We start from the raw sequence: 17,415 nt of genomic DNA on the forward strand, positions 1-17,415 counted from the left end.
TTCAATTCTTTAAACTGGTAAGAACGTGCAAATAATAATATTCAGGAAGTTGTAATGAAAGTTCCTGTGTAAGCGAGACATGTTTCGGTACTTTCTTGGTTCACCACTTTTCTAGGCTCCCAATACAGTAAAAGCACGCGCCCATACCTAAACCACCTCTTGTCTATCCATTCCCTCCGAAAAAGAAAATGAACTCCAATTGCGCCCTTTTCGTCGCCTTTCTTCTCTCTTACCTTTTTCTTTTTTCTTCTTCTTCTAGTGAGATCGCTCATCTCTTTGAAACTTGGTGCCAACAACATGGCAAGACATATGCTTCCCAAGAAGAGAAGTTGTTTAGACTCAAGGTCTTCCAGGATAACTATGATTTTGTTACGGAACATAACAGTCAAGGCAATTCTTCTTATACCCTTTCTCTTAATGCCTTTGCTGATCTCACCCACCATGAGTTCAAAGCCTCTCGCTTGGGTCTCTCTTCTGCTGCTTCTGCATCGCTGAATGTTGATCGGTCAAATCGACAAATTCCTGATTTTGTTGCTGATGTTCCCGCTTCAGTTGATTGGAGAAAGAACGGGGCTGTGACCCAGGTCAAAGATCAAGGGAATTGTGGTATGTCGCTCTTGATTTTTCTTCATTCAATATTTATGTCTTTGTGCTTTAAGCTAAGTATAGATTATAGGACCATTCATTCTTGGTACTTTATTTACAATTCTTTTGCTTGTCATCTTAGAAGTACTCACTTTGAATTGAAGTGTTCCTCTGGAGACGTGCTTTCTTTTCTTCTCTTTTAATTTTGAAATTATGCATTATCTGGGAATTCAATTCAGCGTTCTACAAGCCATCTCATTATACTCGATTGCAGTATTTTGATAATCTCCCACATCGTTGGGTCTACTATTTGTAGGCGTTGATGTTTGCTTTTTCACATGAAACATGCATCTTTCTGCAATTTTATTCTCCAGTCTGCTTACTCGGGTACAGTGATCATCTTTAGTATATTCAAAATGGCATCTCCATTAAAGAGGAGTTGCCCTTTTCACTATGCTTTATATATGTGTGTTTGTATGTGTGTGTGTGTGTGTGTGTGTGTGTGTGTGTGTATTCTTTTAACTATTTTTTCCACAAAGTTGATTTCTTGTAATTTCACAGTAACAGGACTTCAATTTTGCACAAAATCATTAAGTTTTTTTATGATTGACTGTATTAATCTGTAATTGAATGCTGGAGCTAGTTATATTGTTATGTTTATTCATTCTGAGATTCCTAAATCATATATCTCGCTATCAGAATTGTTGGCTTTCTTACAAATTGCAGATGCATATGTTTTAAGGCACTTGAGAATAAAATGTTTATTGTATGCTGTAGGTGCTTGTTGGTCTTTCTCAGCCACAGGAGCTATTGAAGGCATAAATAAGATTGTTACTGGATCTCTTGTTAGCCTTTCTGAGCAAGAGTTAGTGGATTGTGACAAATCTTACAATAATGGTTGTGAAGGTGGAATCATGGACTATGCCTTCCAATTCGTCATAGACAATCACGGGATTGACACTGAGGAAGATTATCCATATCAAGGACGGGATAGGTCCTGCAACAAGGAAAAGGTAATAACTTTGTTTCTGATTACTTGATTGTTACCGTTTCTTTTTCAATTAAAATTCCCTGCCTTTCTCACATTCTTAAGTTATACACATTGCAGTTAAAAAGGCATGTTGTAACTATTGATGGATATGTTGATGTGCCCCAAAACAATGAGAAAGAACTACTAAAAGCTGTTGCAAATCAACCCGTGAGCGTGGGTATATGCGGCAGTGAAAGAGCATTCCAGCTCTACTCAAAGGTAGGTTATCGTGGCTAATCTCATTCAGTACTGAAAACTGTTAAATAAACATCAGTATGATAGTAAGTGTTTTGGTCACCGTGTGATAGGGGATATTCACTGGCCCCTGTTCAACTTCTTTGGATCATGCTGTATTGATTGTAGGATACGGGTCGGAAAACGGAGTAGACTATTGGATTGTGAAGAATTCATGGGGATCATATTGGGGAATGGATGGTTATATGCACATGCAGCGTAATAGTGGCAGTTCTCGGGGGCTCTGTGGTATTAACATGCTAGCTTCATATCCAAAGAAGACTAGCCCAAATCCTCCTCCTCCAGCTCCACCAGGACCTACTAGATGTGATCTTTTTACTCACTGTGGAGAAGGGGAAACTTGCTGCTGCGTTCACCACATTTTTGGAATATGCCTTTCATGGAAATGTTGCGAATTGGATTCTGCTGTGTGTTGTAAGGATGGGCGTCACTGTTGCCCCCGTGATTACCCAGTTTGCGACACAACAAGGAACATATGCCTTAAGGTCAGTCTTTAGCATTCTATTCTCTGCTTCCAGTTTGTTACTTTACTGTGATGTTTATTAATTATCGAATCTATTCATAATTGCAAAATCTTTGGGATTTAGGATCATTTTGATTTATCACAAGCTTGACATGTTATTCAATTGCATCCCTTGGCTTGGAAATGGATTGTTTAGATTTAATTTGATGGAGTTAAATTTATATGATGCTATCATTTTAGGAATTGCATTTACAGCTTGAAAGGAAAATTATTTTAGTTTGTCTTCAAGGTTCCCCATGGTTGACTAAAACTATCTCGTGCTTGCAGCATTATGGGAACGCGACAAGAATTGAAAAATTTGCAAAGAATAGCTCATCTGGAAAGTTTCGCAGTTGGAGTTCCCTTCTTGAAGGTTGGATTCTGTAAAGCCATCTGCATTTGTACTTCTGGTTATTTTACGTCAAGCTCATGTAGAAGTCATGTGTTTCCCCATTGAAAGGAAAAATTTTAGATTTGGATTATAAATTTTGCCTGCACTGAGAGCTGATGGATTATCTGTAAAAACTCACTGGGGGAATTATGTGTAAAGTAAAGATTTCTGCTGCATTGTTTTGTCTTTCTTTGAAGAGGAAGGATAAATTTAACAGGGGAACCAGAAGAAGTGCCAGACTTGCATTATCCATGAATTGAAGTCTGGAAATTTAGTGTACTTTCATATGGCTTTAAATATAAGATTGCTGTGAAAATTTCTTCATAGATATGTAACATGCTTGAATTTTGCTACTTTATGTATCAATTTTTTCTGAATATTGAAGATAAAAGACTTTTAGTCCAAAACGGGACATTAAATTGGTTTGGCATTTTTGACACCATCTTGGTTCTTTATGTATTGATGTCCAGGAAATTGGTTGTGAAAAGCCAAAAAAATTCAGGTGCCCACATGAATGCTTCATTGAGGATGATTTAGATACCCAATTAACATTCAACAAGTACAACCATCGCAAAAGGTTGTAATACTATGATGAAATGGAGTAGCAAAATCCATGACGTCCAAACTGTTGAAAACCATGAACACCAGAAATGAAGTGTGAGAAAATCATCTGCTTGGATAATATTATGGCTATTTTGAGGCGGTTAGTTTTGCCGTAAGCTTTTGAAGGACATGAACAAATTGTCCTGAGGCAACCAAAACAAAAAGCTGTGACAGTGAAAGTTTAATTGAGGGAGCCAGTTCCCTCCATTTAGCTAAACTCATTTTTCCTCACCATTTTTTCAACACCACCACCAATTTACTAGGCCTATTTTATGCAGTCGATGAGTCTATTCTGATGATTGCTGTTAGATGATATGTTTGAAACACTGGCTAAATATATTATATTACTGGCGACATGAATAATACAAGCACATGGCCTACCATGACTGCAAACTTGCAATGTACATAACGACAACAATCTTGCCATCTTCACTCTGATACGCATGTTTCACATTCTTCTTGACAAACAAATGCTATTGAGACATGCATTCAATCTTTAAAATGAGTAAGATAAAGTTCATTGAATTCCATTGCTGAGACATTAACACACCAGCCAAAAGTACCTCCATTGCAATAAAACAACCCTTCGCGAACAAGATCATCATTGATTTTTGAATTACTCAAAGAAAACCATTTTCGGTTGTTCCAAGCTTAGAAATCAATACCAGTAATTTGACCATGAGCAAAACAACAAACTATATGCAACTAATTCAGTCATCGTAATCGAACTGCCATCCTCCCAGTAGACTTCTCCAAAGCAAGTTCAGATTTTGGAAGATTCAGGCAAAGGAGGCAGATAAATAATTGTATTTGCACAACAAATAAACAATTAACAAGTATCCATTATGTGCAAATTTTATTCTGTTTAGGAATGTCAACCATTTATCATCTAATGATTAGAAACACAGAAAAATTACACATCAAAATTTACAGCTTCATAAATCCTTGTGTACAAAATTAAAATACCAGAGCAAAGATTTCAAATCCATACCTAACACATTTCCACATCCTCTCTAGTCTTTGCTCTTCCTGTGCTTCAATTACCAAGTGACCCTATTCTTTTTCTTCTTTTTATCACGAAGATGGAAACACATCTTTGACAGCCGAGGCAGCGGTCAAGTAGTTAAGAGTGTTCCTTAAAGTCTCCTTCTCCCTCTTCAACCTTGCCGCTGTATCCTCCAATTCCAGCAAAGCCTGCTGCTCTCTCGGCGCACCCTCGAAAGTACTCCCTACAAAAAACGAAAATGGCGTCGGAAATAAATTCCTCCGCAAATCCTGGGCTTCCTTTTCTGGCTTTCCATTCAATCGATTCGACAATCGAATCACATCCTTCATATACGTCTCGACTTCCGTAGCTAAGGCCTCCACGTCCTCATCCCCAGAAGGCCGGTCCTCCAGCCATGCCACCTCAGCCACAAGATAAGGTTTTGTGCGGACAAGATTCGTGACACGAAAACGCTCCTGACCCTTGCAGATTAGAAAGAATCGGTCGTCCACAAGTCGCTCGTGTTTGACAATCTCGCCAACACATCCGACTTCAGCGGTTCCGGAGGCAGCATCGGAGTAAATGACGCCAAAGCGTAAGTCAGTGTGGAGGAGAGTGTGCATCATAATGCGGTAACGGAACTCAAAGATCTGGAGAGGGAGGATTGCGCCAGGGAATAGCACTAAAGGAAGAGGAAAGAGAGGTAACTCTACGACGTCGCTTGGTTTTGGGTGGTTTGTGTGATGCTTTTCGGAGAAAGAGGAGGCAGAGCATCTTAGGGAGTTACTGTGTCGTCTTCGGCGGCGTTGGCTTTGGCGACTGTGGCAAAGGAGAATTGATTCAGTTGATTTAGGGTATAAAGAAGGGAGGCTGGTACTGGGGTTTATTGAGGGTTTGTGAGTACAAATGAGCTGAAGCAGAGCCATGTTGGGAAAGATTAGAGAAAGGGCGTGTGTGTTAGGTTAAGCTAGACTCAAAAGATGCAAAATGAATCCATTTTCGTTAATAGTTGTAATGAATTGGTTTCTGGGAGTGGTTCATTGTTGTGTGAGTCTTGCCATGTGGAGACCTGAAACTAAGTTATTCTGGTCTTCTAATAAAATTTTTGGATTTGGAGAATCTGGTGGTTTTAAGTTGAGGAGAGGAGGATGTGGATAATAGGAAGAGAAAAAGAGAGAGAAGTGGAGTGTGGTTCCGAATTTCCCACGTGGGAGTTGGGTTATCTGGAGATCATATTATATCTCACGTGGCACGTGTGGTCTCGTCGGATAAATGAATTCGCTGCCGCCCGCTGGCCGTGTATCATCATTTTCAATAATATATCTTTCTCCGTATTAATTCATTTTATTCCAGGGAGAGGTCAATAGCTCACAGCTCACATACAAAAGTTATATGTTTCGTGGTTGCATCAGATTGGCTAATGTTTTCTTTTTTCACAGAATTTTGGAAAAATGATTTTGAAAATCAATTGATTATTTAAATTGAAAACATTTAAATTTTTACTTAAAAAAATTGACCAATTACCTTAGATTTTCAGTTTTAATTATACATTATATAAGCAGCGGGAGTTATCACATCTATATCCACATAAAATTTTGATCTTATTAAACTTATTGAGGAACTTATTATAATTTTATAAATATATATTAATCAACATATTTACTAATATTGGTTTTATAAATATAATTGTACATTTTTTATACCATTATATGTACTTGTAATTTTTTTTATAATTTTTTATTAATTTTATATACATAATTCTTAATTGATGAGTTCATATATTAATGTTGCTCTTTTATCATCATAATAAACCTATTAATTTTTAAAAATTATAATTGGTTAAAATGGAATTTGAGTTAAAATACAGTTCAAATATTAATAATTGTCATAATAATAAATCTATATATTATATAAGTTATATCTAAAATATTTTTTCTTTTTTTATTTTATATTCATATTAAGATTTGTAATTAAGTTTAAATTTAAGATTTCTAATAGTCCTTTTATGAAGTATTTTATAAATTGTCTATATTACTAATATTTTTTTTCCTTTATAAGATATTTTTGTCCATTCAATCTTTCCATGATTATAAGGAGTATAGAGCTTTTAATTGATTTAAAATACAATACCTAGTTGAGTATAGGATTCCTAATTAAGTTACAATAAATTGAGTCATTAAAATACAATTTCCAATTGAAATGTTGTTATGAGCCTTTGGACCTTTCAACAAATTTAAAAAAAATATATATATATATATATATATATATATATATATATATATATATATATATATAATTGGAAAGATGAGGAAAATAATTTTAAAAAAATAAGATGAGAGAAAGACCCAATTCATAAACAAAAAAATTAAATATCAAGAATTCTGATTTCCAACCATATATAAAGAAATATAACAAAACATCCATTTTACCTTAAAATTTTGCAAATTATGTTGTTTACAACTAATTCTAGTTACACATTGTTGTATATATAATAATTTATGTCAAAGAGTTAGTTTATAATTTATTTTATTAATTGATAATTTTTTGTAAAATTATTCAAATCTTTATATATTCAAATATTTTCAATTATTAAAATTCTCTATTCAATTAAATTGCGTATTAGTCTCTATAAGCAGTCAAATTAAATATTTTAATAATTATTATTTATATTTTATTTTTAACTAATCAAAATAGAGGGCAATTTTTATTTTATTTTTTTAGCTAATCAACTATTTTTGTACATTTCATGAGTAAAATTAATTCTCTTACCATATTTGAAATTTAATATCATTATAATATGTGTTTCATTCTCTCTCTTTTTTTTTTTTTTTTTAAGTTAAGACCATTCTTAGGGAGTTAATATTTATCCTTTTATTCCTAATTAAGTTAATATTTTATTTTCAACTCCAAAAATGCCCTCATATTGATTTAAATCATGAGGCATTTTTGGTTAATGGAAAATACCGAATACGCTTTAGATAGCGGTAAGAGGGTGCGCGTAGCTTTTGGTCACACAAAATATTATATTCAAAATCAAACCAATCATTTACGCTCTCTGTGTGTGAGATTCTGAGTTTAATAAAAAAAACAAAATGGCTGAAGAGGGTCTAGTTATTGCCTCCCACACCATTGAAGCCTGGAACGAGCAGCTCGAGAAGGGAAAGGTAAGCAACAAACTGGTATTTAATATTCGCTCATTGTTCTCTTTTACTCCGTATTTTGTATTTGTTTTAGTAAGTTTATTCTCTGATCTTTGAACTTTCTAATGTCATGACTTGTGTTTTGTGATTAGCGTTTCTTTTCCCTCTTTTTGTAATATGTGAAGCTCTATTTTGGTTATATATGTGAAACGTGGTCTAATTGATTGTGGTTTACAGGGATTCTTCTGGTGTTTTAAGCCACAACAGATGACGATTTTAAAGCATGCCCCAGAGGTTGCAAATTGTAAAGGGTATTTTTCTCTTTTTTTTTTTTTTTTTTTTTCTTGAAGAAGGATATTATATTAAGCGATCTGATCAAATTGAATTACATCAAGCAAGAATGAAGAGAAAACTAAATACCATATTTTCGTCATACAAACAAACAAAAGCCTTACGGAATACAAATTACAAGTATTAGACTGTTCTATAAGAATTCTACGATCCTAAATTATGTTACCAACATAAGAATTATCAAGGGTATTTAAATCAATCAAATATTTGTATAATTAAGTTTTCGAAAATTAAAATCCTCCTCAAGTCTAGAAATTAAAGTTGAAATATTATAAACTATCGAGTACAACTCTGCCTCAGCTCCCGCGTATACATTCAAGTTGGAGTCGGAAGTCGTATTTGATGATGATTGTCATCCCCTTTGGCGGTAATGTCCGCGTACACACAGCAGAAGCACGGACCGCAAAGCTTATTATATTCTTTGTTTGTTTTTTGTTGACAATGAGAAGTACATTATACTCTTTGTTTTGAATTTGACGTGTTAGCACACGTCACAAATTGCCTTTCGTAAAATGCCTAGTCGCGTCGGATATAAGCTAAATGTCATATTCGTAATATTGATTTAAAGCGTGAGGGCATTTTTGGTAAGAAATACCGAAAACGCTTTAAATAGCTGTCAGAGGATGTGCCTTTGAGACACACAAAATATCAAATTCAGAAAAATCGTTAACGCTCCCTGTGTGAGATTCTCAGTTTTGAAAAGGGAAACAGAATGGCTGAAGAAGGTCAAGTTATTGCCTGCCACACCGTTGAGGCCTGGAACGAGCAGCTCGAGAAGGGAAAGGAAAGCAAGACCCTGGTAATTAATCTTCGCTCTTTGTTTTCTTTTACTCAATATTTTGTGTTTGTTTCTGGGAGATTTATTCTCTGATCTTTGAACTTTTTAATTCATGACTTGTGTTGCAGTTAGCTGTTTTCTTTTATGCTAATGTGTGAAAGCTCTATTTTGAGCTTTATATCTGAAATGTGGTCTGGTTGATGGTGCTTTACAGGGGATTCTTCTAGGTTTTTAAGCTAGATCTATATCCGTTTTATTGTGTTTTTTTTTTTGTTTTTTTTCTGTTCCACAATTTTCTTATTCAAACACTAGGTTTGGCTAAATTTCTGTCAGGATCTGATCTTTCTGCTACTTACCCAATGTCATCTGGGAGGCTTTTCTAATTGCCAAGTCTTATAAGTCTTCGAAATTTTCATTTAATTTTTCTAGTGGGCCTAATGGCAGAAAATTCTGTTACTATTATTGTTTTGTTTTTACAATTTCTTTGATAGATATTCCCTTTATGCATGTTATTTAGAATAGAAGTGTTAGATATCCTTCCAAAATCCAGAATAAGACACTTGAATTTTGGTGCTCCAGTTTATAATTTTAATTGAATTGTTTGTGTGCCATCTTTTGGTGACGGAAGCATATCCCTTTCTTCCCTATCACTTTTTGGTATTTGATGGTTGCCTCTATAGAACTAATCCACCAGAAGCATATCTAGTTGATTTTCTGGGTCTGTTGTTTCGTTCTTGACGGGGGATTTAGTGTTTTGGTAACAAAATGTTTAATAAGAAACTGTTTAATGTTTTCATAAACAGATTGTGGTTGATTTTACTGCTACCTGGTGTGGGCCTTGTCGTTTCATCACTCCAATTCTGCAAGATTTGGCTAAGAAGATGCCTCATGTCACGTTCTTGAAGGTGGACGTGGATGAATTGAGGGTAATAAATATAAACAATTGCCTATTTTTCAGTCAATTTTTAAGGTCCTCTGCTTAAAAGATACTTGTTTGTATGCTGCAGACTGTTGCTGAAGATTGGGCTGTTGAGGCAATGCCTACTTTTATGTTCTTGAAAGAAGGGAAAATCGTGGACAAGGTTGTTGGTGCCAAGAAAGAGGAACTGCAGATGACAATTGTAAAGCATGCCACAGAGGTTGCAGCAGCTTAATGGATGAAGAACACTAGGACTTCCATGTCCACTAATGGCAGCTTAGTTAACTGTCTTACAAATATTTGTATTATCTGGAACCAATATGTTTATCTTATTATGTGGTCATGCGAGGCCACCACCGTTTGTGTTTAATACTTTCTATATATTAGATCTTTCTATGTTTGCTTATATGGAAATGTTGAAGGCCTTCATCGATGTCTGTATATAAATTGTTAGAGAACTGTTGTTCTTTTCATTGCTTGATCGGTGTCTGGTACATCTTCACGGCAATTACCATTATATCCTAAAAAAACTTGTTAATTGACTTATTCACTTTTTCATGCCATTGGGCTTTAATATTTTTCGTATGATTTTTTTGGCCAAAACTCCATATGTTTCTCAATTCTCACCACGTTTCTCTGAGCCACGATGGTAACAGCTGTGAATAAGCGCATCAAAAGGAGACATTGAAAATCCGAGAAGAAGTGAAGAACGAAGGCGAAGAAGATGAGAAGAAGCTACCGATAAGTAGGAGATGAAGGAAGAGTAAAAAGTATAAATTCCGACATACCACAGGGACTAAATCGTAATTTTTCCAGACAATAAAGTACTTGTAAGGAAAATCATAACCACAATTTATTGCAGATCCTTATTTCGACACAACTGTTACTCTAACCTTAGAAACAGACGCTTCCATTAATGCTCAACTTGGTGTTTCTTTTTGTACTTCAGCAATTCTGCTTCATCGAAAAATAAATCTGACCTTATCCAATAAATTAGTAAACATTACTACCTCACAAGAATTCTTCCTCTTATCTCTGGATAAAAGGCCAGGGAGTAGGACTTCTTGGAGGCAATTTTCTAGGCAGAACCAGTAACTCTACTAAAGCACATCATCCATCCCAATAATTACCAAAATACTCAGTAGAATCTGAAACCTATACATTGTGGACTACGTGAACAGAGCATTTGAGGCTCTGTATTTCAACTATGCCTTTTGCATCTTATTTTCTTCATTCCTTGCTTTTGAAGCAGCGTATTAATAATCATAATTACTTAAAGAATATTTCACCCCTCTTAGGATTCTATTTGCTTGTCTTGAGTGGTTGTACTGGTAGAACAAACAGCTTCAATTGATAGCTTCTTCAACACATTTGGACATGGGTCAGCACCAAAGTTACTGTTCGAAATGGTAACCATACAGCTCTCCTGCCCAATGCACTTCTGCAGAGTACATAGTTTGAATGGAAATATATCAGTATACAAACTCCATTATGATATAGGTTATATCAATTCGAAAGACTAAAGAAGACGAAACTCACCTTTTCTATAACAGAACGAGTGTCTGATGCATGGCAAGTTCCCTTCTGAAAACTTCCACAAGTTCCTGAAGGTGTACCAAAACTTGCAAAGTTTATAAATGATATGGACTGCCCGAGTGAACATTGCAGATGAATCTTGGCCTGGTGAAGCATTGATGATTCATTATGGCCCTCCCTACTATAATACTCGAAGGCTGGGTGGTGCTCGTAGGCATCAGCACAAACCCTTGTGACTGATCTCTTAACAAGAGCTATCTTTGACGGATCACCACCAAGCTCTTCAAAAACTACCAACAGATTTTTTGTTGGCTTCAACCAGGACCTTGGAACATGGTACCTGCAAATTTCATTTGTAAATTTTACTAGCTGTAAGACAAATTAATTGCACCATAGCTGAGTCCTATAGAACTGTAAATGCAATGTTAAAAAATGAAGTCTTTCACTGGGCACACCATTGCTGTGTTGGTTGGCCGCAACCAAGTTGGCACTTTGAAGGCCGGAATGTCCCAGAGTAACTACAACCGATGCAATCACCCTTTGCATATGTCATCCAGTATCTTCCAATGCTCTGCCCATTGATCCACACCTGACCTTTTCCCATGCTGCGCAAGTCCAAAGCCAATGGCTCATTTCCTCCAGGTGCATCAAAATAAGCCTGTCATGATAAAGCAGTCTCTTAAGTCTTGACTAAGCTTTCAATTTCTGTTAACTTTCACTTCTTACCTTATGCCACTTCAAGGGCTGCCCTTGGTTAGAAGCTAGAGACCCTTGGATCCAGTCACCAGATGAAGCTCCATTTGGAGAGACCAGATTCATTGCCTCTCCTTTTAGACCAACCTGTTGAATGCGATACTTGCATGAGTGAACCACCATCCTAAAAGGCACAAACCTAGAAATACAAGCAGGACATTGCCATACCTGGTAGGACCATTTCTGCCATGTCAAGTCTTTCTTTCCCTCATTAAGGCCATTTAGTATAACTGGACCTAGTACGCCTGTTTTCCATGTCTCATAATGCAACCCACCATTCTTGAAAAAACACAGAAATTAGTCAGTATTGGAAATACACTGAGGAATATATCCTACTCTACTGTTTGTTTATGTTGTTCAGATGAAAGAGAGGCCAAGCAAAGTTCAACTTCTCATATGAATTGTAGCTGTTCAACTTGCATAGAGAGAGTCACAAGGGAACCAACCGGCAATCCAACAGCTATGCTGAGTAGTGCAATTCTATTTGTTCCAGCACGTAGGTTGATTGGTCCTGTAAAGGTGAGTTGCCTGTTCTCTCTGGTTCCAAAGGCTGATCCTGTAATTATAAGCAGTATGCTGAATTTTAGTTTTTCAATACAACAGAAGGAACTATTTCATGATCCTTACCAAGTATCAACTAGCAAATTAAAATCCAGTTCCAGTACTATAAAGATAAAAAATTCAAAAGCATACCTGAAAATTGCCCATTGATGAAGACATGAAGACCATGACCGGCTGATTGCACAGTGAGACTAGGCTTTTGTCCACTTCGGAGAGATGTTTCTGATGGGCTAATGTCAACACTGGGAAAGAATTGAAAAATTTGAAACTAAGTTAATTTATGATGTCAATAAATATGAATCATTATGAAGTAATCAACAATATCGAGGCATGAAAATGTGAGTGCTTAATATTTACAAAGTTAAAATACAGATATCAGGGAGTTAATATCTAGCATATAGTATTGCACTAAGCTCACCTGGTCATATACCATAGATAGTCACTGGTATCTCTAGTGACGTTTATCTGCTCCAGAAGTCCAAGAGCTGTCATCCTTGAACCATCCGCTAGGGAAGAAATGTCTTCATCATAAGTCTTCCAAGAGCGCAGTGGAGAACCAGTTGGCAACATCTGCATATGTGAAGTTTGAACTCCAACCTAGACAATCACAGGATAAGTAATCAGTAACTTGACATAAAATAACTAATTAATCCATGATTTTGAAATAAAATTAACTAATTAAGAAATTAACTTAACGGAATATCCTTCACTGTGTGCGTTAAAATCATACTTAGAATACACTGCAGAAAGAGCCTCAAAAACTTTCTTACCCTTGCAGTGTTGAACACTACGTTCCTGCAATCAGGAAGGATGCTGATGGACCAAGGAGGCAAATTATAGTGCATGTTATTGAACATCACCGTAGCAGCAGATTTTGGGTTGTAATTGGAAAGAAAAGCTGAGCAGCTTCTCTTGCCTGAAGAAAATATATGAGCCTGCAATATCACCATTGTTAAAAATTGGCATTGGCAATGGCAATGTGAAACATACAAACTATGATACAGACTGTTAAGCTTTGAGAAGAAATTGAATTTCATATCAGAAAAGGCAGACCTGTTCATAGGTTCCTAAAGAAGTTACTCTAGGATCAGAAGAAACTAAAGCATGTTCGCACAACTTAATAGCTTTGTGAAGCTCTTTTAGATGACTATACTTCGGTTCCCTGATCAAACCTAGAGAAGAGAAATGATTAGTCGCAGATCTCAAAGTTTATAATATCTATACTCACTCAACATTCAACAAAATGCAACACTCTTAATAACTTTAAGTTTGGGAAAATTATACTGTGCAAATCTGAAGCCATAAAAATCATTTATGAGAATATACTAAATCTTTAAAAGTTAGTAAACTATTACTTTAGCTTTGACTAGTTGTTGCTTAATTATCAAACTTTTCAATTAAAATGGAAATACTATGAGTTCTCACCATATTCATCTATTGGGGCATCATAGTCATAACTGGTTGTAATGAATGGACCTCCAGCAGAGCGTCCAAAGTTGGTTCCTCCATGGTACTGTTAAAAAATAATAATACAAAATCAATATGCTAGGATAATTAGGATATTAACATGTACTCTATCATGCAAAGAAACCAACCATGTAATAATTAACATATGAGCCACCATTTTGTATGAAACGAGCAACTGCAAATGCCAAATCTTGAACTGGTCGCTGATGAATGGGACCACCAAATTCTGTAAACCTTTGTTAAGACAAGAAAAACCACAGGGAATAAGAAGGACAGGTATGCTTTCAAATGGCCAACTTCAATTATATTGGAGACAGCACTCTTTACCATCCACTCCAAGCCTCAGTCCACATTGCAGGTTTGTAAGGTTTGTTGGGAGAGAAAGCATCACAGTAAAAACCATTACATGTATTAATCTGTTTCCAAGGTTGAGAAAAAAAAAATTCACATTTATCATATAAGAAAGATTTCTCGACACCATAGATCCAAATTGTTGAGGGGAAAGACTGAATTGTATTACCACAGGGTCTGGGGCATCATCCTCCTTGCACATCACCCATGGAACTCCTGTATTCAATCCAACAGCCATTTTTGCAGCCCAATTTATATATGAATGACCAGCTTCTCGAAGAGCCTTACCCACTGGACCATACTCATTTTCAATCTACAAAAATTTAAATTTTTTTTAAAAGAAAATAGAAGAGGAAAAAGAAAAAGAAAATGCAATGTAAATTACTTCATAATTCATGCATCACTTTTACGGATACTCTTCTTTTGGATTGAATAAATCCTCAACAGAAAAGGAAAATGTACTTCAACTCGGATATCAAGATCACATACTTGAGAGAGGATGATAGGGCCACCTTGTGATGCAAAAAGCTTTTCATTTTTCATCATCTGCACAATTTTTTCTGTGAAACCTTGCATTGCCGCCTTCAAAACCAAAAAGGAGGAAGTTTTCAAATAACCATTATATGTCTTTCCAATCATTTCCTAATAAGCTTTGCTTCAATTGATTTTTTTTAAATAAAAGAAACTGTAGAACAATTAATAACCTTGAAAGGCTCATTATCTGTTCTGAAGCTGATACCAGGAACATACTTCAACCATACAGGATATCCCCTACACAGCAGAGAGAAGATAATTGTCAATCTCAAGGCCTTCACAAAATCTGGAAAAAGGAAAAAAAAAAAAAAAAAAAAAAGGAAAAAACTGAAGAAAATCCTATCCTTGTCAAGCATTTACCCTGCAAGTTAAAAAGAAAATAAGTATGCAGATCAAAAAAGAATTGGGCAAAAAAATATTTTTAAGTACCCAAAATTCCATTCTGCACAAACATAGGGTCCAATGCGGAGATGAGCATATAGCCCCACTTTCTGGATCGTCTTGATAAACCGTACCAGGTCGTATCTTCCCTCAAAATTATACTGAAAGAATAAAATAATAAATAAACCAAACTAAGCTACAAAACATAGTAAATTATGAAAATTTCAAATGCTAAAAGGAAGTAGAAAAATTGAAGTAAAGCTAAAGAGGAGATCCAAGAGTGTACATTGCCAGGAGAAGGCTCATGAACATCCCAAAAAACGTAAGTATCGATAGCATCTAACCCTCCATCTTTTGCCTTTTGTATAAGATCTTCCCACATCTAGAACCAAGTACCCATTTCAAAAAAAAACAACCAAAATGTCATAAACAACAACAAACCACTGTTTACTATAGTTCATAAGCAAATAATAATAATAATAATAATAATAATAATAAAATAAAATAAAAATACTTCAGGGGTGCTTCTGGGATAGTGAATGGAGCCGGAGATGAGGATTCTCCTTTGACCGTTGATGATAATGGCCTTCTTATCGTAGGTCACACTGCCCTGTATCAGCTCAGAACCCATCAACAAAACCATCAAGTAGATGGTTAAAAGCATGGAAACTGAGTGAGTTCCCATCTCTTCTACTCTTTTACTGGGTGGAGGGAAAAGTTTGAAAAGTGAAGTGAAATGTGCAGAGGATCAGTGATGGACAGAGAAGACTTAATAAGCTTCTCTGATCTACTACTCTGCTATTCTATCCATCCTTGTCTTTGAACTGCCCCTGTCCAGTGGCCACTCCACGGCTGGCTTGCTTTATACTAGTTTATATAATCAATAATGAATAATCAATGCTTTCTACTTTAAAAAAAAAAAAAAAAAAATTTCTTTTACTGTAAAGGAAATTTGAAAAATTAAAGGCGAAAAAGAAATGCAAATTTTTATAATTAGTGAGAAAAAAAAAAAAAGAGAAATTGCACTGTCTCCATCTCTATGCATGTGAAAATTAATTAAAAAAACAAAATACCATTAATTTATTTTGCTATATATTACTAATTTTCCAATAAGCTTACTCTTTTCAGGAAACTAATAACTAATTGAATTATAGATATCTAATTTATTCAGTTAAGCTATTTAGTTTGGAATTTAAATTTCACTATCTATTTTCATGTAATCTGGATGTTATAGAACCGTCAATTTTTATATTTGCATTCAATAAACTATAAAAAAAAGTATCATTCTCATATTTACATTCAACAAGCAACGGAAACCGATAACCAATATGAAAGTCTGCAAAAATAGAAAGAAAAAACAGTCCATTGATGGTAGGAGAAATAGTATTTTTGGTAATGGAACAAAGAAATTTTTTTTTTTTAAATTAGGAGGGTCAAATTAAAAAAAAAAAAAAACATTATTTTATAGGTAAAATTTTAAAATTTTTGTACTTTTTAAAAATCATATTGCATTTGTGGTTGTGTTTAAGGCCTTCCATTAATCCTTGAAAAGCAAGGGATTGGTATTCATTAAAGCGACTGATAGGTAATATACAACAAAATAATAATAACCTGAACAACAATAATTAGATGCGCCTTCACATTAGCTTGCTTCTCGACAAAACTAATTTTCATGTTTGATTAATGAGTATTTATACTTTTGCAATACTTCTTTCTTTAACCTGCTTTAAATACTTAACAAACAATTTTTTTTTTTTTTTTTTTTAAGTTGATTGGATTAGGTTGAGAACATATCCATATGTATATGTAAAAGGATATTTCTTTATCGCAACCAAATGCCATCCCCCACATTTCTCGATTCTCATGCATGCTTTGCCGATTGATACCATTTTGTTATGAGCAGAGCGGGCCAATGGTGGTTGTACTGTTTTGTCCCGTCTTTGCTCTTTTATCTGCATGTGCAAAGTGCAACCCTTCCATCTCTTCGTAGACAGTTTATAGTGGCTTTGTCTGATTATTAATTCTACCATTTCGCTGTCACGAGTTTATGATCCCTTTGCCGCGTGTCGGTTTCCTGCGTGATTTTGATATATACTATGATCTGACTGTTAACCACTACACTTATTAAATTCACTTTCATTATCAAAATAATTCTACATGCAAGAAATTATAATTGGCGGATCTTACTTGATGAATACGACTCGAACCCATTTCTCATATTGGAGAGAAGATCAATCACACAATCAACTGAGTGGTTGGATCTTACCTTTACTGGGCAGCTTATCTTTTACAA

At 35.2% G+C, this 17,415-nt stretch overlaps 4 protein-coding genes across 4 annotated transcripts; 2 read left to right on the forward strand and 2 right to left on the reverse strand.

Annotated features, from left to right (window-relative positions):
* The first annotated feature begins 47 nt into the window (after positions 1-47).
* On the forward strand, positions 48-3,193 carry XBCP3 (xylem bark cysteine peptidase 3). The gene is made up of 5 exons (XM_012216557.4): positions 48-606; positions 1,363-1,598; positions 1,694-1,834; positions 1,924-2,355; positions 2,661-3,193. Exons 1-5 carry the CDS (start codon positions 189-191, stop codon positions 2,757-2,759), a joined length of 1,326 nt encoding a protein of 441 aa, XP_012071947.1. The 5' UTR covers positions 48-188; the 3' UTR covers positions 2,760-3,193.
* A 995-nt stretch (positions 3,194-4,188) lies between these two features.
* On the reverse strand, positions 4,189-5,550 carry JHL18I08.2 (uncharacterized). Its single transcript, XM_012216558.4, has one exon. It carries the CDS (start codon positions 5,275-5,277, stop codon positions 4,441-4,443), a length of 837 nt encoding a protein of 278 aa, XP_012071948.1. The 5' UTR covers positions 5,278-5,550; the 3' UTR covers positions 4,189-4,440.
* A 3,004-nt stretch (positions 5,551-8,554) lies between these two features.
* LOC105633860 (thioredoxin H1-like) lies at positions 8,555-9,806 on the forward strand. Its single transcript, NM_001308717.1, has 3 exons — positions 8,555-8,641; positions 9,424-9,546; positions 9,628-9,806. Exons 1-3 carry the CDS (start codon positions 8,555-8,557, stop codon positions 9,772-9,774), a joined length of 357 nt encoding a protein of 118 aa, NP_001295646.1. The 3' UTR covers positions 9,775-9,806.
* Positions 9,807-10,367: 561 nt separating this feature from the next.
* Positions 10,368-15,983, reverse strand: LOC105633859 (beta-galactosidase 5). Its single transcript, XM_012216555.4, has 19 exons — positions 15,637-15,983; positions 15,409-15,504; positions 15,171-15,283; positions 14,912-14,978; positions 14,697-14,789; positions 14,377-14,520; positions 14,184-14,272; positions 13,985-14,090; positions 13,815-13,902; positions 13,443-13,561; positions 13,160-13,324; positions 12,808-12,986; positions 12,522-12,631; positions 12,275-12,384; positions 11,997-12,107; positions 11,802-11,915; positions 11,531-11,733; positions 11,079-11,415; positions 10,368-10,980 (listed from the first exon to the last, which is right to left on the reverse strand). Exons 1-19 carry the CDS (start codon positions 15,805-15,807, stop codon positions 10,834-10,836), a joined length of 2,562 nt encoding a protein of 853 aa, XP_012071945.1. The 5' UTR covers positions 15,808-15,983; the 3' UTR covers positions 10,368-10,833.
* Positions 15,984-17,415: the final 1,432 nt, after the last annotated feature.

Source organism: Jatropha curcas, chromosome 9 (genome assembly GCF_041381405.1).
Source record: "Jatropha curcas cultivar XTBG-Jc1 chromosome 9, XTBG_Jcur_1.0, whole genome shotgun sequence".
Taxonomy (NCBI): Eukaryota; Viridiplantae; Streptophyta; class Magnoliopsida; order Malpighiales; family Euphorbiaceae; genus Jatropha; species Jatropha curcas.